We start from the raw sequence: 25,546 nt of genomic DNA, 5'->3' as shown, positions 1-25,546 counted from the left end.
ATCATACATGAAGAAAGCAAGAGGTCATTAAAAAGACAGGAAAGAAAGAAAAGACCAAAATAGATGTCAGAAGAGACTCTGAAACTTGCTCTTAAACGTCGAGTAGCTAAGGTGAAAGAAAGAAATGGTGAAGTAAAAGAGCTCAGCAGAAGATTTCAAAGGGCATCTTAAGAAGACAAAGTATTACAATGACATGTGCAAAGACCTAGAGTTAGAAAACCAAAAGGGAAGAACATTCTTGATATTTCTCAAGCTGAAAGAACTGAAGAGAAAATTCAAGCCTCGAGTTGCAAAAGTGAAAGATTCTATGGGGAAAATATTATATGACATAGGAAGCATCAAAAGCAGATGGAAGGAATATACAGAGTCACTATACCAAAAAGAATTGGTCAACATTCAATGATTTCAGGAGGTAGCATATGATCAGGAACTGATGGTACTGAAGGAGGTCCAAGTTGCACTAAAGGCATTGGCCAAAAAACAGTCTCCTGGAATTGGTGGAATACCAGTTGAGATGTTTCAGCAAAAGGATGCAGCGCTGGAGGAGCTCACTCGTCTATGCCAAGAAGTCTGGAAGAAAGCTCCCTGGCCAACCGACTAGAAGAGATCCATATTTATACCTATTCCAAAGAAAGATGATCCCACTGAATGCGGAAATTATCAAACAATATCAATAATAACACACACAAGTAATATTTTGCTGAAGATCATTCAAAAGTGTCTGCTGCAGTAAGTCGACAGGAAACTGCCAGAAATTCAAGCTGGGTTCAGAAGAGGACGTGGAACCAGGGATATCATTGCTGAAGTCAGATGGATCCTGGCTGAAAGCAGAGAATACCAAAAAGATGTTTGCCTGTGTTTTATTGACTATGCAAAGGCATTTGCCTGAGCGGATCATAACAAATTATGAATATCATTATGAAGAATAGGAATCCCAGAACACTTAATTGTGCTGGTGAGGAACCTGTACATAGATCAAGAGGCAGTTCAAACAGAACACGAGATACTTTGTTGTTTAAAGTCAGGGAAGATGTGCATCAGGGTTGTATCCTTTCTCCATACTTATTCAATCTCCATGCTCAGGAAATAATCTGAGAAGCTGGACTATACGTAGAAGAATGGGACATCAGGATTGGAGGAAGACTCATTAACAACCTGCATTATGCAGATGATATAACCTTACTGACTGAAAGTGAAGAGGACTTGAAGCATTACTGATGAAGATCAAAGACCACAGCCTTCGGTATGGATTACAACTCAACATAAAGAAAACAAAGATCCTCACGAATGGATCAATAAGCAACGTTACGATAAACGGAGAAAAGGTTGAAGTTGTCAAGGATTTCATTTTACTTGGATCCACAATCAACACGTGTGAAGGCAGCAGTCAAGAAATCAAATGATGCATTGCATTGGACAAATCTGCTGCAAAAGACCTCTTTAAAGTGTTAAAAAGCAAAGATGTCACCTTGAAGACCAAGGTGCACCTGACCCAAGCCATGGTGTTTTCAATTGCCTCATATGCATTTGAAAACTAGAAATGAATGAGGAAGACCAAAGAAGAATTGACACCTTTGAGTTGTGGTGTTAGCGAAGAATATTGAATATACCATGGACTGCCAAAAGAACAAACAAGTCTGTCTTGAAAGAAATACAGCCAGAATGCTCCTTAGAAGCAAGAATGGTGAGACTATGTCTCATATACATTGGACATGTTTTCAGGAGGGATCAATCCCTGGAGAAGGACATCATGCTTTGTAGAGGGTCAGCAAAAAAGAGGAAGACCCTCAATGAGATGGATTGACACAGTGGCTGCAACACTGGGCTCAAGCATAATGATTGTGAGGTTGGGGCAGGAATGGGCAGTGTTTCGTTCTGTTGTACATAGGGTCACGATGAGTCGGAACCGACTCAATGGCATCTAACAACAACGGTGTGGACTTGTGAGCTTGTGCTATAGTGTAGAGTGACAACCATGAGCTCTGGTGATGAGACCTGGGTTCAAGTTTTGAACATAGTACTTAATACTTTTGACAAGGTACTTAACTCCTCTAAGCATCGTTGTCCTCTTGTAATTGTAGTACCAACTTTAACTTTCGGATTGTTGTGACAGTTAATTAGACAATAGATAAAAATCTTCAGCACAGATCTTTAAACAAATATTGAAACCCTATTATGTGTTGTCGTGGATTGAATTGTGTCCCCCCAAAATGTGCATCAACTTGGCTAGGCCATGATTCCCAGTATTATGTGATTGTCCACCATTTTGTCATCTGATGTGATTTTTCTATGTGTTGTAAATCCTGCCTCTGTGATGTTAATAAGCTGGGATTAGTGGCAATTATGTTAATGTGACAGGACTCAATCTACAAGATTAGGTTGTATCTTGAGGCAATCTCTTCAGAGATATAAAAGAGAGAAGGGAGCAGAGAGACGTGGGGACTTCATACCACCAAGAAAGCAACACCTGCAGCAGAACACTTCCTTTGGACCCGGGATTCCTGCACTGAGAAGCTCTTTTACCAGAGGAAGATTAATGACAAAGACCTTCCTCCAGAGCCGACAGAGAGAGAAAGCCTTCCCCTGGAGCTGACGCCCTGAATTTGGACTTCTAGCTTACTAGACTGTGAGAGAATAAATTCCTCTTTGTTAAAGCCATCCACTTATGTTATTTCTGTTATAGCAGCACTAGATGACTAAGACCTGTGCCATGCACTGGTAAACAGGATATACTATACACTGTTTCTCCATCTTTGATCCTTGCAGTCTGGCCAGGGGACCAACATAAATAAATTGATATGTAATTACAACCGTGAAAATTGCATAGGAGATGTACAGAGTGCTGGAAGAACATGGAATTAGAAGAATCAACCTAATTCCAAACAAAACAAAAAGCCAAGCCCCTTGCCATTGAGTTGATTTTGACTCTTGGTGACCCCATGTGTCACAGAGTAGAACTGCTCCATAGGATTTTCTTGACTGTAGTCTTTGTGGAAGCAGATTGCTAGGCTTTATTCCACAGTGCCACTAGGTGTGTTTACAAGCTCAAACCGTTTATGCCACCCAGAGACCTAACCTAATTCAAGGACATCAGTAAAAGCCTCCCTGAGGAAGTGAAGTTCATTGCCACCTGAAGGAATGAGAAGTTATCCAAGTGAAGAGTGTTTATGAGGCAGTATGTGCAAGGTCCCTGAGTGGAAGGAGCATAGTTTGTTCTAGGAACTGCAGAACATCAATGAGGGAGGGGGAAATGGTACAAAATAAGCTTGGAAAGGAACCAGACTATGTAGGGCCTTGTTAGGTGTTTTGGACTATATCTTGAGTGGTGGGAAACTACCAAAACGGCTTATTTGGAGAGTGGCATGAATAGACATACATTTTATAAAGATAACTTTTGCTCACGTGTGGAGACCAGTTGAGGGGGCCTATAATTCCAGCCCTTGTGGTGCAGTGATTAAGAGCTCGGCTGCTAACCAAAAGGTGGGCAGTTCAAATCCACCAGCTGCTCCTTGGAAACCCTGTGGAACAGTTCTACTCTGTCCTGTAGGGACAGTCGGAATTGACTCGACAGCAACGGGTTTGTTTGTTTTAATAACAGATGCAAACAGATTGGTTAGGAGGCTCTTGCAATTGTCCAGATGATGCCGGTAGTAGCTTGACCAGAGTGGGGCAAAAAAGATGGAGAGAAGTGAACATATTTTAGAAATATTTAGCAGATGGAATTGACAGGCTTTGATGATTGATTGGATTTAGGAGAGAAGGGAAGGAAGTGTCATGGAGAATTCCAGTACTTATCCTATAGATGTCTTCAATAATCTTTTTTTTATTGTTACTACAGCAACGCTTACTTTTATCACTGCTTGCATAATATATCAGAGCTTGAGTCCACACATGATTTTGTCCAGGAGAAGTTAAAAGCATCCAGTAGTCATTTGGTGGCCATTGATCTAAAGAAGCCCTGGTGGTTGGTAGTTCAAACCCACCAGCTGCTCCTCAGGAGAAAAGACTAGGCAATCTGCTCGCATAAAGATTTACAGCCTAGGAAACCCTATGGGGCGGTTCTACTCTGTCTCATAGGGTCGCTATGAGTCAGGATCGACTCAGTGGCACCCAGGCAACAACACACTGTTGATCTGGATTTTTTGTTTTGCTTATTTAAAAAAATACTTTATAACACTTACTGTATGTCATCTGTTCCCATTTATAGATAAGGAAACTGAGGCACACAAGGATTAAGTGATTTGCTCAAATAGCTAATAAATTATAGGGACAGAATTTGAACCCAGGCATTCTGGCTCTAGAGTCCATGCTACAAAGTGTGTGTGTGTGTCTAAATGTTTTATTTTGTTTTAGGTGAAAGTTTACACAGCAAATTAGATTCCCATTCAACAATTCATACACACATTGTTCCATGACATTGGTTACAATCCCCGCCATGTGTCAGCACTCTCACCGTTTCCACCCTGCCTGCCCTGTTTCCATTCATCCAGTTTCCTTGCCTGCCTTGCTTTCTCTTCTTCTCTTTTGTGTAAACGTTGCCCGTTTGGTTTCGTATAGTTGATGTTTAAAGGACCACGTTCCTCACTGGTGTTACTGTTTATCTTATAGGCCAATCTATTATTTGGCTGAAAGGTGACCTCTGGGAGTGGCTTCAGTTCCAGGTTGAAAGGGTATCTTAGGGCGATAGACTCGAGAGTTCCTGTAGTCTCTATCAGTCCAGTAAGTCTGGTCTTTTTTATGAATTTGAGTTTTGTTCTATGTTTTTTTCCCATTCTAACTGGGACCTTCTGTTGTGTCCCTGGTCAGAATGGTTGGTGGTGGTAGCCAGCCATCGTCTAGTTCTGGTCTCAGGCTAAAGGGGGCTGTGGTTCGCGTGGGCCATGATTCCTGTGGACTCATCTCTTCCTTGAGTCTTTGATTTCATTCACTCTCCTTTGCTCCAGATAGGAAGAGACCAATAGTTGTATCTTAGATGGCTGCTTATAAGCTTTTAAGACCTCAGGCGCTACTCACCAGACTGTGTTGTGGAATGTTATCTTTATGAACTAAGTTATGCCAGTTGACCTAGTTGTCCCATGAGATATACAGTGGTTTTTATTCTTCAGAACAGCCCTTTGAGAAAGATATTTTGTTAATTTAACCTTTATGTCCCTATTAAGTATTATGTTGATTTCCCTCTTGACCTAGTCCAACCCAATGTAAAGGAATAAAATATAATTGATCTGATAGTCACCTCGCTTGATTATCCTTCCAGTGAACCAAATGTGTGGCTTTAAATATTTAGTTCTGTTTAACTCTTGAAAACATTTAGGATGACTACAATAGAAAAATATTGCTTCTCTTCCATGAATAGTATATTTTGTTATTTTCTGGACAGATTATCTAGGCTTCATCTTCTGAACATTACCACAGCTATAGTGTGAAAATAATATGAAGACAGCAATATGAAAGACTGTATATACCATTGCAGTATAAATCTAGCCACACGTGTTCTATTTAAGAAGAAAGCATTTATGAGTATTCTGCAGAAACATTTATATGCCTATAAATAACATTGCTAGGTTATTTTGCTTAGCGTGAACACTTGAGGATATTTTTGTAGTCAGTTTATAATGAAGACTGTGCAAAGATTTAAAGACAGTAACAATGATATAATCTGTTGGATTAATAAATTTCTTAAGTTGTATTTTGCATATGGGTGCAGCAGTTTCTGGAAGGATATTACTTCCCTTTGGGTGTCTGCATATTGTCAGCCTTGAAGAATCAAAGCAGATTAAACATTGCTGGTGTGCTCCATACCTGTTTCTTATTCAGAGTTGGGGCCTGTCTTGCTTCTTTGGAAAATCCGTATTTGAGTTGTCCTGAGCATAACTACTAATAGATTGCTTAGTATTTGGTTAGGGCCTTTCATTTTCAGGATTTCACAATCATTGCCTTTTAATCCATCTAGCACCCGTGTGAGATAGGTAGATACATTCAAGCATCCAAGTCTCCTGCAGGCTAAGTTTTGGTTCCAGCAGGAGCGTTGTGATTGGCACGGGCTTTCCCTGATTTCCCAGAGGCCAGACACCTGGAGAGGCTTTCCTGCAGGCGCAGGTACCCTCCAGTGTCTCAGCCACATGGGACTGCCTCCTTATTCCTCTTCTGTTTAACTAAGGTTCTGTGGCTGCATGCACCATTAACCAAAATACGATGCCGACTGTGTCAGTCTGCATTAAACCCAACAAGGAAGGGTATATTTTGGAAGATTCTTTGAGGGCTCAGTGAACATTTACTTTCTGTACAGCAGATTTCAACTGTTCACATCTCCATCACTCAAAGGTACTTTTCATTCAGTGGTAGATTTTAGCCGTTCCAACAAAGTACTTGGATTAGTAAATGAGCACCTAGAATTTCTGTCTTATGAATGTGTAATATATTTGGGCAGGTAGAAGATATGTATACCTAATGATTAAATCATCAACAGTCAAGGATTGGTTGAAATATAATGCTGGAAATCATACATGGTATGCTTCTTGTGTACCAGGCACTGTGATAAACACAGTACATATATTATCTCATCCTTAAAACAGTCCTGTGGGTAGATACTATCATACCCATTTTTACAGATGAGAAAGCCAAGACTAGTAGATTGCCCATACTGACACAGCTTAATCAGTGATAGAGCTAAAATTTAAACCTAGTTCTGTCTGAATAAAATCAGTTCTCCAACTGTTACTTAATATTCACTGCCTTAGATGAAGATAATGTATAGAATCTTAAAGTGCTGAGACAACATATAGCAAAGGAATGATAAAAAATAAGGTAGAATTAAAAAACACATATTAATTTATTTTTTATAAAGAAAAGCCATGTAAAAGAATTGTTCTTATCCACATCCTACTTTATATATTTTTACCTTTCTAGGCACTTACCATAATTGGCTTCAAAGGAAAAGTATTTTTGTGTCTTCTCTTTTACTCTTTTGACAATTTTGTGTAAAGGGGATTGTGTTTGGTCATCTTTCAATTGTACATATTAAAGAATACTAAAAATCTTAAATGGAATAGGTGCTCAGAAATTCCTGATAAATTAACATTTAAAAATTAGTGAGACTTTTAATTGAAAAAGAAATACATGCACATGGCAAAATACTCAAATGAAACAGAGGATCTCCCTTCTATTCAAGATTCTATGTCCCTAGTCCTCCCCAGAGTCATAACTAGTTCAATTTCCTGTGGATCCTTTCAGAAATATTCAGTACATATATTTGTTTGCATGTATGTGTGCACGTGTGTAGGCATACGCACAATCACATCACGCAAAATTCAGTTGCATCTTAATTGATTGACTTGAATTGTAATAGTAAAGTTCTAAATAAATAGCTGTAGAAAAAAGTATACTCTGGATCTATCTTTTATAATATAAATCTTTTGTTGCATGCATAATACAATGATTACCTGTGCACAGATGGATAAGTATGATTGTACTTTCAAGAAAAATGTGTGTGTGACATATTAACCACGTCTTTAACAGAAAATATTAAATCAATGCTATGTAATTTTAATATGAGGTGGTTATAATTTAAGGATCTTAATCTCTAATATTGCTGAATTATATGGGAGAGAAAATTGTAAGACATAAACTTTAGAAATTCGTTGGATGCAAAGGCCCTGTAGATTACTGTTTTCTTTGAAATTTCTCTATAGTTCCAAATGTCTTTCTTCCAATTGATACAATTTGCGTAGTGACATTGCATATTAAATTTAAAATAGGTAGTCTTTTTTAAGAAAAAAAGGTAGTGTTATATTTCGCTATAATACACAACCATATTTTGAAAAATGGTAGAACATAATGTTGGGTCATCAGTTTATCTTAGAAATTGTGTATTTCTAGTATAAATATGAGCTGTGCAAAGTAAATCTTAGAAGTTCAATTGCCAATTCTTTTTATGGTTTTGTTTTCTAATTTTAGGTTTCAGTATAAAAGCAGTGCCATTCCAGAATGCCATCTTGAATGTAAAAGAACTTGGAGGTATAACTTCTAAAAATCATTTCTATGTCTAGTCTTCACATTTACTAATATGGTATTAATATGTTACATATAATTAAAACATAATACTAAGTTGTTATTCTAATAGGTGATTCATTTTTACCTTTTCTCTTGATATTATGTTTCTTAGAAATATTTCCTTATGTTGTAAAAATTGTTGAAAAGCTCTAAATAAGGTAAACTGTGTTTTCTTTTGTATGAATCAAAGAACTGTACCATTAGTGGAGTTTCATACACTATACTTGCTTTTAGTTTTTCAAGAAATTTATTCTTGAATGGAAAATATTAAGATAATTTTAATACAATTGTAGAAAGAAGCTATACACTATGAAGGGCAAAGAACTATATTTTAGAGTAGTTTGTATTTATACTGCAGATTTTATTGTATTAGATCTTTTTAGAATGTATTTGGTCCAATAATAAATCTTTGCCAATGTGTTCTTTGCTGGCCAAGCACATTTATTGGATAGGCTGTACCCCAAACCATACATCACTCAGTCTTTCATTACACTCTCTGTCTGGCGTTTTTTGGTTGTGTTTTATGTCAGTCAGGGTCTTAACCCATGTAAATAGGTTAACAAAGAAATCAGTCAATTCAGTGAACCTACTTAAATTCTCTAATGGCACAGGAAAATGGTTAAGTGCTCTGGAGTTCAGCGTATCGGTGAGTTTAATGACTTAGAAGAAAGTTCTCTTCCATATCTTTAATCACTTCGTGATATTGACTTTACCCTTTCTTTTTTAGGATCATTCTGTGACCTATGTTAGCTTGATGAAATTGAAGCACTAACTTTATGCCATTTCAATAATGTTTGAGTGCCTTGTTATTTTTATCTAATAAGATATTGGCCGGTCTTTTCAGATGTCTTTGTTTTCAGAGAGCTATGTCTACTACTGGTTTGCTTTTGGCAGTCTGTTTTATAGCTACCTTTGGCTTTTATAGTATTAATATTTAAAATCAATCATGGTTGATAAATTCTGATTTTCCTTTAAGACATTTGGTTTTGTCATTTTGACTCCAAAAATCATAAAACATGGATATTCTTGTAATACATTAAGCCTTCTATGTAACATTTTTAAAAGAGCATGCTTTATTAGGTTGAATATTTTAATGTTATTTTGTGATTTCTTATGGCTATTTGCTTCTCAGTGACAATAATATTATTTGTGGATATTTTTAAGTTAGAGAACATATTGTAAAAATCCATGGAATCAAAATGTATTGTTTGAGAATTCTACTGGTTTTAAGTATGGTTGGTATTCAACAAGTACTTTCTTAAATTAGGTTAGACAAGAAACCTTTATTGAATACCTCCAGGTACAAGATACTGTAGATTAATTGATAAGGTGTTTATTAGATACGATGTTTGACCGGATGAAATAGTCAGTGTGTCTGAAAAATTACAAAAGTGAACATTACAAAGAATTAACCTTGATTTTGTGCCACTGAAATTCAATATCATTTGTCTCTTAATTGCATTCTTTCCCTATTTGGCTTATGTATTTTAACCACATCACTAAAGTAAGAGAAGCATCTGGCACTTAGCTGAGTTGAAAGCAGTGGTCCATTCTGCAGTGACATTGCAGTTCTTATGATTTTTCACTTGAGAAGTTTCCAGTTCTTACATCTATAAGCAGATTTTAATGTATTCATAGATGTTTTTTTGTCTTGATTCTGAAATTTTATATGTGAATTAATGGAATCCAGAGACAAAATTTCATTTCTTAAGACGTTTGGTTCTTTATCATTTATTAATAAGGGGCCAGACATCATAATATTCCTTTGCTTTTCTCTGTCTGAATTCTGGAACTCTGATTGGTTTTATTAAATAACTTTTTTTTTCTTCTTCTAAAATTCTAATGAGTTAAGTCTGAATTGTCTTCCTGCCCCCTACCCTCAGCTACCATCCCCACCCAATATATTCTGTAGAATTCTTGTCTTCACAATTGACATTGGGAAAGGCAAAGAAAGGCTGAAAAGCAGTTAGCTGACTTTTACACTTCGGTATTCATTGCTGCTAGTTGTCAATCAAAAGGGAAAACTTTATGAAGATTTTGTTTGCACTTTATTTTGATTTTTTTTCCTTTCAAGAAAAGGCAACATTTCTTTTTCAGAAGACGATGAGGCAGTGTGAAAAGTGCAAGTGTGTTCATTTGCCCATTTACTTCAGCCCATGCAATAGTTAGTGATTGAATGATTTTTGAGGATTGTGAGCTAAGTCATTTTTTTAAAGGTTGCTTCTTTCAGCAGCCAAGCTGTGATATGAAACAGATGTTGACTCTGTCCTGTTTCTTTGTTTGCCTGGAGGAATACGCCTCCTCGTAGTGAAAGGTGCTGTTTGTTTGCATCCTGCTAGTTATCCTCGACTGCTGTTAATCTGTTCAGGTTATTTGCATTTCTTAATTTCTCCAGAAACTATACCTGGTAAACTTCTTAACAGGCTACCCAGGGGGCACTGCTGCCTGCTTCTTTTAGTTTATGTCTTTCGTACCTAGACCATTTGGTGTCTTTCACTAAAATGAGCTTTCTTCCTTCCCAGTCTTCTTTTATTAAAACTTACTTTGGAAGGAAGAGCAGCTTTTTAATTTTTGTCTGATGTGGTCTCAGAATCTATGTATATTATGCTATATCCCTGCCATGACCCCCAGTTAAAAAAAGAAGATAATCCACCTAAATATCAGTGAATTTAATGTATTCACTGGCCATAAAAGTCATGTGCCACTACAAAGACTGGAGGGAATAAAGGCAAAATATGCCAATAAACTGATGTATCTTATAAAAACAGAAACAATATAGGCAGATAAACTCGAAGCGGTTAATATGGACACATTGCATTGAGGGACAGGTGGAACTGCAGAAATTTCTTGCTGGTGTAGCAGAGAGCAACTTGCTATTCTAGAACTGTTTTAGACTTCTCCAGACATAGGTTTCTGTGGAAGAGGTGGCATGAAACCATGGCCCTGGCAAAGGGAAATGTCTGCACAGGGTGGCGGCCCAAGGAGGGTCATATCTACAGAATATCGTATAACTGTGCTGTAAGCTAAATTATAGTCAGCTACACACAAGTAAATGTGCACATTCTGTATTTCTTGTATAATTACAAGAAAGAAATGTGGCTCAACAGGTAGAGAGTAGCCTCAAGACAGTCTGCCACTCTCTGCATTTGAACTTGTTGTTTTCTGATCTGCAAATTGTAAGTTTTAATAAATCACCTCTATTTCCCAAGGGATTGAGCTGGAAAAGAAAAGTTAAATTGCCTAAAGCTCCTCAAGAGGGATGCTTTAAGAATAGAAGGTGGTATTTCCACTAACTCTCTTTTTATACTTATAGATCCAGTGTGATAAGGGAATAGCCCAAACTTATTGATACAGTATTGTTTCCTTGTCTAGGAAAAGAACCCGACCTTTTTGCAGTGGGAATAGTCAGTTAACTCCCGGCTCCCTGAGCTGTGTACTTTCTCACTTAGGCTTAGGCTATACTAGGGGAAATGATATTGGTATGAAGCCAAGTCACTTGGATGTGAGTTAAAAGGCCACAGCTATCTGAATTGCTTGAACACGATCCCAGGGTGGTGGTGTTCAAGCATTTTTTACACTTGCTAAGGGAAAACTGAGCCAAATAGTCAGCAGAGCCAAATAAATGAATCTAGGGGCCCAGAAGTCTGTTACTGGCTGATGTAGACCTGACCTTAATTTTTGTTTTCGTCTGGAGAAATGCCTAGTAAATTTTTAAAAATCTGTCTTCCCAGTCGTAGTGTAATATAGCACTTAACAGTCCACTTCTTCTAAGACTACATATACATACAGAACATTCTATAAACTAGTTTTCTGCCCTTTTGAGGCCCTGGTAACAGGGACCTCATGTGCTTCTGAATGTTACTGCTATACCACTGTTTCCTCTTTAGGTGCAATCAAATCATTTCATATCTTCCAACTCTACCAAACTTCCTCACACAACATTTGTGTTGAGTTCTTAGCTTAATTTTCAGTCCCTCACAAGGGAATAGGTATTTCTGTTTCTCCCAGGGGTTGTCATAATAGCAGCTATTTTTCATTGTGTATTTGGTTTCAGTGTGGTATTGCAGCAACAGTAATGGAAGTCAGAAGACCAGTATTTTCCTCTAACAAAACAAGCCATGGGACATTGGGCAAGACACCTAACTTTTCTGAGGCTGCTTTCTTTTCTAGCAGCCGAGGATACTGATAACTGTTCTCCCATTTTAATACAGCACAACTAATTTATTTTTATTTTGAAACTCTTAATATCTCCTTAGTTTTGACCCCTAGGAATCATGGAGCCTACCTCTAACAACTGTACAGGATTATGTGGCATTATTTTCTCTATTTTCCTTTCACCCTGGTGTCTTCGGTTATATACATTTATTTATTTGTTTGCTTATTTATTTTTGTACAGTAGATAGACATTTAGACAAGCCTTGAAGTTTTTTTGTGTGTGTAGTGTGAGGCAGGACTTCCATACATAAAATTGTTGTTGTTGTTAGTTGCTGTTGAGTTGACTCTGACTCCTAGTGAGCTTATGTATAACAGAATGAAACGTTACCCAGTCCAGCACTGTCTTCATGATCGTTGGTTTGAGTCTGTTGTGGAAATTATGTAGTGCCTTCCAACACAGGGGGCCTATCTTCCAGCACTATATCAGAGAATATTCTGATGTGATCCATAACGATTTTACTGACTAATTTTTGAAAGCAGATTGTCAGGCCTTTCTTCCTAGTCTTTCTTAGTTTGGAAATTGTCCACCATGCTTAACCCTGCTAGTACTTGAAATACCAGTGGCATAGCTTCCAGCATCATAGAGCATGCCAGACACCACTATAGAACAAACTGACAGACCTGTGTGGATACATAAAATAACAACTAAATAATACTAACTTAACAAAGTTACCATCAGTGTGCTATTTTCTATGAGAAGCATTGCAGTCTAGTGTGTTAAAATTGTAACAGGATTGAGCACAAGATGCAGTTAGGATCACACAGAAAGGACAGAGGAGACCTCACAGAGGAAGAGACAGTCTAGGAAAAGCAACAGATGGGACAAAAGACGTGGAGATGACAGTGGGCTTGATTTACAAATGGGGCAAGATTGGAGAGTTATAAAGCATTGAAAAAAACAGCATAATCTTAAGGATTCATTGTACTGTAATATTAAATATATCAGCAGTTCCAAGATGTAGGGAAATTTCCCAAATTATATCCCACGAAAATAGAGTAATATTAGCACCTTCAGAAGCAAAACATTGGTTGCTTGTTGTTGGTTAATTCATGTCAATGAATATTTAATGAATACCAATTATATGTTACGCACTGAGGATGAAGTCACACCCTCTCTCCCCATCTTACCCCCTCCCCCACCCAATACACATACAAGATCCTCTGAGCCCATTTCTTTGTATATTTTGGTGGGACAGTGATATTGGCTATAAGGATTATAGAAGTCCTAAAAAAAAAAAAAGGATTAAACAGCTTTACTATATTTTTATACTTGGAATAACAACTTGGTAACTGTTGAAGAGGTAATATGTTTGTAGCTATTCATCACTTACCACACTAGGTTGATTTTCTAACATATCCTGGAGCTGAACAAACTAGAATTGGTTAGATTTGTTTTGAGGCTCCACAAATTTGTTACTTTTAATTTCTTCACATCCCAAATGTTGTTGAAAGATTCTGTTGAAGATTCTTGATCATTTTAATCTTGAAATTCACTGATACTCATGACATCAGTGTGAGTGGTAATAATGTGAAGAATTTACCATATGAGGTTAATTATCACTTTTAACACAAGTATGAAAAGCCTTTAAATTAAAACAACTTATAAGATTGAAAATTGAGGATTTATTTTTCATATGTGTTTATTCTCCCTTCTCTGGCTGAAATCCCATGAAATGACAAAAAATACCTGAAAACAAACTAACAGTAACAGATTGAAGTCTATAACAAGGGAAAGCATGACAAAGCTTGAGGAGGAACCAACATGGAAACATGAAACAGAAGGGGAATTCATGTTTTCATTATTATTAATCAGGATTATTAATCAGTGAGTTCATCAGAGTTATTAATTGGGGCTTTATATTTGAAGATTTGCCTCCCCCAACCCCCAACTAATTCTCTGCTTGTGCTAAGTGGTAGATAGCAGCTGTGTTTATCCACAAACTGTATTTGTGAGTGTGAGTGTTAGGGCCAGAAAATCAGGGCAATGACCCAGGAATGTTCTGACTGCCAGGTGGGTTAAAAAGCCCACACAAACAGGAGACAAGGCACTTGTCTGTCCCCATTAATCACTGGAAACAGGCAATGGTAAACAAAAGAGCTGGCAAACAGCAAACAGAGATTCTTAAACAAGAGATGAGCATATAGCCATGACACACCACAATCTAAGGAAAACCAGCACCATGAAAGAAAGCTAACCAATCAAAAATCAGAAGAAAAAAATCCAAGGACACAGAGGTAATAGAGTAATCAGAAGAAGACTTTCAGAGAGATGTTGAAAGGTTCTGTATTTATGAAAAAGAACCAAACACAGAACTTGGGAATATTAAATTTTTCCTTAAAATTTAAAATGAAATGTGAATTGACACAACTCAGAAATAAATTAGTGAAAATAAAGATTTAGCTGGGTAATTTTTCCACAACACAATGCAAAAGGAATACTTTGGAAGTATGAGAGAAAGGTTTAAGAGACATAGGGAATAGCTATAGAAGTTTAACATCCCTCTAACAAGAACTCTAAAAGGAAAGAAAAGAGAAACTGGATAGGATAAAATAATCAAAGAAATAATAGAAAAGTATCCTCAAATTAAAAAAAAAAAAGAATATTCAGATTTAATTGAGCCCACTCAGTATGGAAAGACATTTCAAAATATAGTGTGAAAAGAAAAAAATAATTAATAGTTATGACAGACACACACACACATCACAATAAATAAGTAAATCAATTGCATTATTTTTAATATCAACATGGGAGATGGCAGGATCAGATAAAGAATGATAAAAGTATGTTATGATCTTTTCTTATTTAGAGTGTAAATTGTAATTAACATAAGTTTAAATATGTGTGTTTAAAAAAATTAAGAATAAACATTACGACAATAAAAATAAGTTGATATATATGTAAATTCATTTTTTAAATGGTCTGAAAGGTTACATACTCAGTTAATATAATAAATGATAAGCAATTTAAGGAAAGGAGTGATAATTCTCTGGGATCAAATACAGTTTTTGCTTTTTCTGCATTCTGTGGATTTTTTTTTTCTATGAGAACTTAATTTTAAGATATGATTTTTTAAAAGAAAAAATATATATTGTAAGGATAGAAAGAAAATATTTGATAATATTAATTCAGCAAAATTCAAGAAATAAAAAAATAAAGCAGCCAATAAAATGTTATGATAAGTAGAAAACATCTATATGTACATCAGTAATCATAATAAATGTAAATGGATTAAATTTCCCTTTTATAATACAGGTTGCATAAAAACAACGATTATATTCAGCTATATCTAGATGAGACACTTTTAAATGCAAAAGATACAGTAAGGTTGAAAATAAAGAAGTGGAAAAGATACTCTAATAAAGGGCCATTGAAAAGAAAGCACTTGGGATAATATTAATATCAGATAAAATGGAATTGAAAGGAAAAAAATAAGTAGACTAAAGAGATTTCATATTGAAATGCTAAGATCACTGAATAATCACAAACATTTACATATTTAAGTACATGATTCGGAACTATATAAAGCTAAAACTAAGAGAAATGTAAGGAAAAGTTAACAGATCTATGATCAGTGGAAGGCATTAACTCTACCTACTTCAAAAGACTGCAGATCAAATCATTGAAAATATATGAAGGATTTAAATAGCCAATTAAAAAGCTTGATCTAATTCATAATTATGTAATTGTACACTCAAATAGAAAATACATATTCTTTTGAAATACACATAAAATTTTTACAAAAGTGACCGCATATGTTTGCTAACTAAAATCCAGTAAAATTAGAGGCAGAGCCAAGATGGCAGACTAGTCTGACACACTAAGCCATCATGCTACAACAAAGACCTGAGGAACCAAGTAAAACAGGTACAGACGTCAGTTCTTCAAACCTGAACCTTATGTGAAGGGATAAAGTATTAGATTAGAACTCACTGAGGAGAAGAAAATGATAGAAAACAGGGAAGGAGTAGAGATATGGAGTGGAGGTTCCTGGCCAAATGGCATGACTCAGCATGGCCATCTTTGAATAAAACCAACAACCCCTCATGCAGAAAGGCACCTCCTTGGAATTCCCCATAGGAGATACAGTTATGGTGCGGACACACTCAGGACTAAGTAAGACCACATTTGCTGGCTGAAACTCAAGGAGGAGCCCAGACTCTCCCATGTGGTAACCACAGAAGCATACTCCCACAAACCCCACCCCTCTGGTGAACAGCAGCTATAACTGCCATATCCCCACAATGCCAACTGCCAGGAACCACAGTACCAACCCACGCTATTGCCCTCTTCCCTCTAGACCTTCTGTCCCTGCCTTCAATCCCCCTCCTACTTCTCTTCTCCACCCTGCGACCCTGAGGGGAGCTGCCCTGGACCCCAAGTCCCCTGCTCCACTGACTCAGGACATCTCCCACCACTGCCTGTAGCCCTGAGGGGACCCAGCCCAGACACCAGGCCCCCCTGCTGGCTCCAGACCCCTCCCACCACCACCCGTGTCTCCGAGGAGACCCAGCCCACACCCCCAGGTACCCCTCCACTGGCTCCAGGCCCCTCTTGCCACCACCCACAGACCTGAGGGGACCTGACCTGGATCAGCTCCCTCCCGCTGGCCTTGGACCCATTCTATTATCCGCTGAGGCCACTTACAGCCCCTGGCTTTGTTCATGCTGCAAACAACCCATCTCTGCCCTATCCCCCCCGCTGGACCTGCCCTGCTGCACTATAGCTGAGCGACTAGCCCTGCACACCCAGACAAGATGGTGAGAACTATCGTGCCCACAGACGAGCAAGCGACAAAGCACGCCTAGCCCACCTGCCCAGACATAACCAAGAAAACAAAACAGCAGGATGAAACAAACAAATCTGCAATCAATAAATAAAATAATACCTGAGTGTCTCAGAGACAGCAGACAATATCAAAACATATTAAAAATAGGACAAGATGGCTCCAGTAAATTACAAGAATAAAGCATCAGTTGACTTTCTGGCAGAAGAAAAGGCAATGGAACTACCTGGTAGAGAATTCAAAGGACTCATATTCAGGGCTCTCCAAGATATTAGGAAAGAAATCAATGAAAACACAGACAAAACAAGGAAAACACAAGCAAAGCAATAGAAGAATTCAGGAAAATAATACAAGAATAAGATATCAAAATTAATAATTACAAATCATACAAATACAGCAATTAGAAATCCAAAAGATGAACAACAAAGTTTCAGAAATGAACAATGCAATAGAAGGTTTTAGGAGCAAATTTGAAACAATAAAAGACAGAATCAGTGAAATTGAAGACAAATTCATGGATGCCACTTTGAGGAAAAATCAGAGAAAACAATCAAGAAAATAGATGAAAATCTAAGAACTTTGTGGTATACAATCAAGAGCAAAAGTCTGTGCATGATCAGAGTTCCAGAACAGAAGGAGAAAATGGAAAACACAGAGAGGATCATTGAAGGTTTGCTGACAGAAAACTTCCTTAATATCATGAAAGATGAAAAGCTAACCATCCAAGAAGCTCAATGAACCCCATATAGGATAGACTCCAAAGGAAAGTCATTAAGACATATCATAATCACACTCACCAAAACCAAAGACAAAGAAAGAATCCTGAGAGCAGCTCAGGAAAAACAAAATCACATATTAAGGGGAAACAATAAGACTAAGCTCTGATTACTTGGCAGAAACCATGCAGGCAAGAAGGCAATGTGATGATATATATAAAACCTTGAAATAAAAAAACTGCCAACCAAAAGTAAAATATTCTGCAAAACTCTTGCTCAAATATGATGGTGAAATTAGGACATTTCCAGTAAACAGAAATTAAGGGAATTTGTAAAAACAAACCAAACTTACAAGACTTATTAAAGGGAATCCTTCAGTTAGAAAACCAACATCAGACAACACCCTGAATCTAGGTCACAGGTAGTATCAGCCAAATACCGATCTAGGTAATGAACTCTCAAGGTTAAAAGAAAACTAAAAAATTCAAAACAGGGAGCTAGAGACGTCAATCTGTAAATGACAACAACGTGAGAACAATAAAAGGGGGAATAGGTATAAGATAGAACTTTCAAATGGAGAGGAAGTCAAAGCGATATCAAGTAATAAAAGATTGGTTCAAACTTAGGAAGATAAGGGTAAATTTCAAGGTAACCACAAAGAAAGTTAACAAACCTACTCATGGAAATAAAGAAGAAAAACATGAAGTCTCAATAAACACAAAATCTACAATAACAAAAGAAAGTCCACAAGCAAAAGGAACTCAGAATAGGAGAGTAACAGAAACAAAGAAAGCCTCAGCACAAAAAAAAGAAAAAGAAAAAGAAACACACTACAAAATGACAGCAATAAACTCACCCCTATCAATAATCACACTGAAAGTAAATGGCTTAAATGCACCCACAAAGGGACAGAGAGTGACGAAGGGATTGAAAAACATGACCAATCAATATGGTATCTACAAGAGACACAACTTAGACACAAAGACATAAATACATTAAAAACCAAAGAATGGAAAAAAATATATCAAGCAAACAGCAACCAAAAAAAGAGCAGGCCTGGCAATACTAATCTTAGATAAAATAGACTTTAAGGCAAAATCCAGCATAAAAGACAAGGAAGGACATTATATAATGATTAAAGGGACAATCCACCATGATGACATAACCATAATAAATATCTATGCACCCAACAACAGGGCTCCAAAATACTTTAACAGTGCTGAAAAGAGAAATTAACAGTTCCACAATAACAGTAGGAGACTTCAACACACTACTCTCGGTAAAGTACAGAACATCTAGAAAGAAACTCGGCAAAGATACAGAAGATCTAAAGGGCACAATCAACCATCTTGACCTCATAGACATATATAAAATACTCCACCCAACAGCAGCAAAGCATACATTCTTTTCCAGTGCACATGGAGCATTCTCCAGAATAGACTACATCTTAGGCCACTAAGCAACCCTCAACAGAATCCAAAACACTGAGATAATATAAAGCATCTTCTCTGATCACAACACTGTAAAAGTGGAAATAAATAACAGGAAGAGCAAGGAAAAAAATTTAAAACATGGAAATTGAATAACACCTTGCTTAAAAACCACTGGGTAATAAAAGAAATCAAAGGTGGACTCAAAAAATTTCTAGAATCAAATGAGAATGAAAACACATCTGTCTTAGTTATCTAGTGCTGGTATAACAGAAATACCACACATGGATGGCTTTAACAAAGAGAAATTTATTTTCTCACAGTCATTCCAATTCAAGGCGTCAGCTCCAGGGGAAGACTTTCTGTCGGCCTTCTCATCAGTCTTCCCCAGGACTAGGAGCTTCTTCCCTTATACTTATCCATGCATTTCCCTTGGTTAGGGTTCTTTCTTTTTATGTATAGCTTTGAATTACTTTCTAGTGTCCTTTTTCTTACATCTATAGAATTCCCATTAGTATTTTTTGTAGAACCGGTCTAGTGAATATGAAGTCACTCAGCTTCTGTTTATCTGGGAATGTTTTAATTTCACCCTCATTATTAAAGGATAGTTTCACTGGGTATAGTACTTGTGGTTGACAGTTTTTTTTTCTTTCAGCACTTTCAGTATATCATTCCATTGCCTCTGGCCTCCAGTGTTTCTGAAGAGAAATCAGCACTTAGTCTTATTGGGGACCCTTTGTATGTGACTGCTTCTCTCTCACTGCTTTCAGGATTTTCTCTTTATCTTTACTTTTTGATGGCCTAACTATGATGTGTCTTGGTGTAGATCTCTCTGAGTTTATCCTGCTTGGGGTTCTTTGAGCTTCTTGGATTTGTAGATTCATGTCCTTCATTAGATTGGGAAAATTTTCTGTCATTATTTCTTCAAATATTTTTTCTGTCCCTTTCTCTCATCTCTTTCTGGAATTCCTGTGATGCATATATTAGATGTTGTTGTACCATAATTCCATTAAACTATGCTTGGCCTTCTTGAGCCTCCGTTCTTGTTGCTCTTCAGCATTTGTAATTTTAACTATCTTATTCTCAAATTCTCTATCTTATTCTTTCTTCTGCCTGATTTAATCTGTTGGTAAGTCCTTCTGTTGTGTTTCTCATTTCAGTTGTTGTCCCTTTCAGTTGTAATATCTCTTTTTTTAGATCCTCATTTTGTTCTTGCATTGTTTTCCTTATTACTTTCAACTCTGCCTATGTTCTTTAATTATGTTTAACACTGTTGTATTATATTTTTTCATTATTTTCATTATTCGGTCATCCCTAGATATACTTGCATTTCCTTAATCATGTTCATTTAGATGAGTCATTGTTTCTCTGTTCATCATGTATCTTGCAATTTTTTGTTAGTGCATCAGAATTTTTGAGGGTGTTAACTCCCAGTTCACCCCAATATTTGGTGGTTTTGAATGCGGTACTTTTTGCAAAAAACTCTTAGGTGGACAGGGTCTTCAGCCTTTGCTTACCATTTCCTCTCCCTCTATATGATAGCTCCTTTTCCCTTCCTGGGTTAATTAGGATTCAAAAGTTATAGATTTCAATTTTCAACTTTCAGTCTTTACCAAACACACTAGAAAATACGCTGGAATCAATCTGTCCACCAGCCAGCACTGGCACTCAGCCAAGATATCGTATACTAATCAACCATCCACCGGTGGTCACAGTCCTGTCTCTTTGGCTATTAATCCATTCCCTTCTCTGTTTCTGTGGTCATGTTTTCAGGCAGAGAACCCATACCCAAAAAGCCGTCTTTGGCATTGGGTGTTACCCTCTAGTTTTGCCCAAGGCTTCCTTCCTTGCTCTGTGGGGGCTGCTTCTATCTGAGCTGGCTTTCAGGTGATGCACAGGCCGACTTTCCTCTGTTTCAGAAGAATCTCCAAGAAATCTGTTTTGTTGGTTTCAGAGCTCTAGTGTCCCTGTGGTGGATGGGCGAGGGGGCAGTTTCCACTTAGGTAACCCTCCTCATGGCCCCACTATATAGGAGACTTTCTGTAGGAGTTTGTATCAGTCCAACAGCTGACAGTTACTGGGTGGAGGAGAGATTGTCACTCTCTGAATGGACTCCCAGGGAGGTCTTCCTTGTTGCTATTAGAGCCTGCCCCATATTATGTTGGCTATGTTGGTAGCCTCCACTCAAGATGCCTGTTTCCTAGCGCATAGCAGCCTTAGTCATCCGTCCTCAGCACCTACTGAAAGGGAAAGCAGACAGACCCAAGGTGATCCCCAGGGAGGTCTGTCCGGTTGGTTTCAGAGGCCTGAGCTATGGGGTACCCAGAGAAGCAGGTAGAGTGCTGACTGTGGGAGTAGACTCAACTCTAGGGGCCTTCTGTCGCAATTCACAGTAGGCTTGCAGCTGACAGTGTCTGGGTGGGGGAGGTACTGGCACATTCCAAATGGACCCCTGGGAAGGTCTGCCTTGTTGATTTTAGAGCAGAAGCTTGGGGTCCTGTCTCTGCACAGGCAGATGGTGTGGTGGTTAGGGAAACACTCTTTTTTCTTGGGCCGCTTTCCCAGTCCACAGCAGGGGGAAGGGGCAGGAACAGGGGGAGAAGTGGTTTTTCTACCATATGCAACTAGTTGTTGGTTCGTTGATTCTTGCCTGTCTATAGTTCTCCTCTACATTCTTCTGCTCCCTGATTCAGAGTTCCTTAATACCGAGTGGTATTTCCTTGTTGTATTTTTGGGGGAGGGTTGGAATGATGGTCTGTTTATGCCACCATCTTCCCAGAATGCCTTGGTAAGTTGGATTTTATAATACTTAAAAACTTCTGCTGTTTGAAAAACACTGTTAAAAGAATGAAAAGACAGGCCATAGGTGGAGGAAACATTATTTGCAAATCATATATCTGATAAAGGACTCATATCTAGAAAATATAAGGAACTCTCAGAATTCAGTAATAAGAAAACAAACAACCCAATTAAAAAATGGGCAAAAGATTTGAAATGAATGAATGGTGACTAAACATATGAAAAGATGTCTGACATTATTAGTCATTAGTAAAATGCAAATTAAAACCACACAGAGGCACTACTACATACTTATTAGAACAACTACAATCAAAAAGCCTGACCATACCAATGTTGGCTAGGATATAGAGGAAATGGAACTCTCATACATGGCTGGTTGGAATGTAAAATGGTACAAACAATTTGACAGTCTCTTAAAAAAGGAAATATATACCAACCATATGATCCAGCCATTCAAGAGAAATTGAAAACTTATATTTATACAAAAACCTGTACACAGATGTTCATAGCAACTTTATTTGTAATAGCACAAAACTGGAAATAATTCAAATGTCATCAGCTGGTGAATGGATAAACAAATTGTGGTATTGAATACTATTCAGCAACAACAAAGAGTAAACTACCGACGCAAGCAACAACATAATGAATCTCAAAATAACTATGCCGAGTGAAAAAAGCCAGACAAAAATAGAGTACATTCAGTATGATTTCATGTATATAAAATTCTAGAAAATGCAAACTCATATTTAGTGACAGAAAGTAGATCAATGATTGCGTGGGATAAGGAATAGAAGGAAAGAAAAGGATTGAAGGGAAAGATTACGAGGATCATGAGAAAACTTTTGGGAGTAACCATACTGTGGTGATTTTTTCACAGGTATATTCATATGTCAAAATTCATCAGACTGTACACTTTAAATACAATTTATCAAGTCAGTTATTTCTTGTTGTTGTTAGTTGCCATTGAGTCGATTCAGACCCACGGTGACCCCAAGTATGCAGAGTTGAACTGCTCCATAGGATTTTCAAGGCTGTGACCTTTTGGAAGCAGATCTCCCGGCCTGTCTTCCAAGGCACCTCTGGGTGGATTCAAAATGCCAACTTTGTGGCTAGTACTCAAGCACTTAACCATTTGTATCACCCAGGAGCTATGTCAATTATACCACAGTAAAACTACTAAAAATATTCTGTACCTTAGAAATTGAAAGATAGTCTTTTAATCATCTTGGGTTAAAAATGGTAGAAAGTCTGTTTATTGAGGGACGAATTGCCCTTTTTTTTGGACTGCTTTCAAGTGAAGAGTCTTTTTGGATAGGCTAAGTTATAATACATGGTTTTAAAAAGATAAATGTGACTGGGAAAAGACTCAAAAAGAAAAATACCAATTTCTTGATAATCATATATAGCTGAATTGTTAAGATTAAATATGTAAGCACTTTAAACTCTAAGATCAAGATGTTATCAAATCCATTGATTTTAATGTGTAGATTTTTAAAATCTCAGTCCTAATAGAAGACAGATTGATCTATCTGTGCACAGCAGCACTCAATTAATCAAAGGAATACGTATGACAGATTCATTATACAATGAGTGAGAGATTTCTCAGAATAATTCAGTTGTAGTTCATTCCAAGAGATGCTGAAAACCATAGTGATTCAATATTCTCTTCCCTGCCTTAATGGTTATGTTTATGAAAAGTATTGGTGATGATGCAGTTGGCAAGACGCAGGTCTTACAGAAAGTAGAAGGTTGGGAAAAAACAATAGTAATGGCATTACGGTGAAAAAAATATTAGAAAACATCTGCTTCCAAAACACATTAGATTCAAAAACCAAAAAACCCAAGCCCATTGCTGTCGAGTCAATTCTGACCCTACAGTGACACATTAATTAGTATTAAAAACAATTCATCATTTGTGTGTGTGTATGGTGTGTGGAATACCGTTTTTGGTTATCAAGAATCTTTGCATCTTTGAATCATTTTCTTGGGCAAATCCTCCTTCCAAGTCTTATGCTATCCAGAATGCATTTCTGATGGAGTTTTCCAACCAGACCTTATTTTGGCATAAAAAGTAATGTATTTTTCATTTGCATTTTTCCTCCATTTATTTTTGTAAGTCTCAGCAAAATGCCTGGTTGAGATTTTTATGGGCATTCTTATCTGTAATAATATTTATAATATGCTAAGAGGGTAGAATATAAATATGTTTTCTCTCTGTGTACTTTGCCTCAGTGAACCCAATGAGGTCCATGGAGTGGGAGCCATATCTTTTTCTTTAAGATGGTAGATTTTAAATTTTGATACAAAAATGTAAAGGCCCTTTACTTCAAAGCTATCTTTGTTTGATAAAACTTGAGCTGGTATAGGATTACCATATTATTAGATAGTTCATACTTTAGGGCCCAGAGGCAGAATGCTAACCTTTTTCTTTTTTTTCTTTTCTTTCTTTCTCTTCCAAAGTCCTCTAAACAAATTTAAATGTCAGTAAAATTTCCTCTTATTAATTAGACTGAATTTCAGTAAGTTAGGAAGAACATAGTATAAACCAGAAATTAAAAATGTAGAGGCAAATGTCTTGGAAACGTAGCTACTGGAAGAGTGTGAAACTTTAAGGTAGATAATAGACGGATCCATTTATATTTTTAAAATGTGGGTGTTATGGATTGAATTGTGTCCCCCAAAAATGTGTCTCAACTTGAAGAGGCCATGATTCCCAGTACTGTGTGATTGCCCACCATTAGGTCATCTGATGTGATTTTCCTGTGTTGTAAATCCTACCTCTATGATGTTGTCTTGGAAGAAGTACAACCAGAATGCTCCTTAGAAGGAAGAATGGTGAGACTACATCTTACATACTTTGGACATGTTGTCAGGAGGGATCAGTCCCTGGAGAAGGACATCATGCTTGATAAAGTACAGGGTCCACAAAAAAGAGGAAGATCCTCAACGAGATGGATTGACACAGTGGCTGCAACATTGGGCTCAAGCATAACAACAATTGTGAGCATGGCGCAGGACCAGGCAGTGTTTCGTTCTGTGGTGCATAGGGTGTTGATTGTGGATCCTAGTAAAATAAAATCCTTGACACCTTCAGTCTTTTCTCCATTTATCATGATGTTGCTTACTGGTCCAGTTGTGAGAATTTCTGTTTTCTTTATGCTGAGGTGTAATCCATACTGAAATCTGTAGTCTGATATTCATCCATAAGTGCTTCAAGTCCTCTTTGCTTTCTGCAAGCAAGATTGTGTCATCTGCATATCGCAGGTTGTTAAGGAATCTTCTTCCAATCCTAATGCCCCATTCTTCTTCTTGTAGTCTAGCTTCTCGGATTATCTGCTCAGTTTACAGATTGAATAAGTATGGTGAAAGGATACAACCCTGACACACACTTTTCCTGATTTTAAACCATACAGTATCCCCTTGTTCTATTTGAATGACTGTCTCCTGGTCTATGTAGAGGTTCCTCATGAGCACAATTAAGTGTTCTGGAATTCCCATTCTTCACAATGTTATCCATAATTTGTTATGATCCACACAGTCGAATGCCTTAGCA

At 37.3% G+C, this 25,546-nt stretch overlaps 1 protein-coding gene across 4 annotated transcripts in view; it reads left to right on the top strand.

The window, feature by feature from the left end:
- ARL15 (ADP ribosylation factor like GTPase 15) overlaps positions 1–25,546 on the top strand; it is a 540,185-nt gene that overhangs the window by 231,476 nt on the left and 283,163 nt on the right. For all 4 annotated transcript variants that reach the window (XM_023734973.1, XM_023734972.1, XM_023734974.1 and 1 more), the window contains one exon: positions 7,954–8,013. In XM_023734973.1, coding sequence (XP_023590741.1) covers positions 7,954–8,013 — 60 coding nt within the window. The remainder of the gene's footprint in view (positions 1–7,953; positions 8,014–25,546) is intronic.

This window comes from Trichechus manatus, unplaced genomic scaffold, assembly GCF_000243295.1.
Source record: "Trichechus manatus latirostris isolate Lorelei unplaced genomic scaffold, TriManLat1.0 scaffold00074, whole genome shotgun sequence".
NCBI classification, from domain to species: domain Eukaryota; kingdom Metazoa; phylum Chordata; class Mammalia; order Sirenia; family Trichechidae; genus Trichechus; species Trichechus manatus.
The sequence above is the reverse complement of the archived record's forward strand: the minus strand, read 5'-3'. Positions and strand labels throughout refer to the sequence as shown.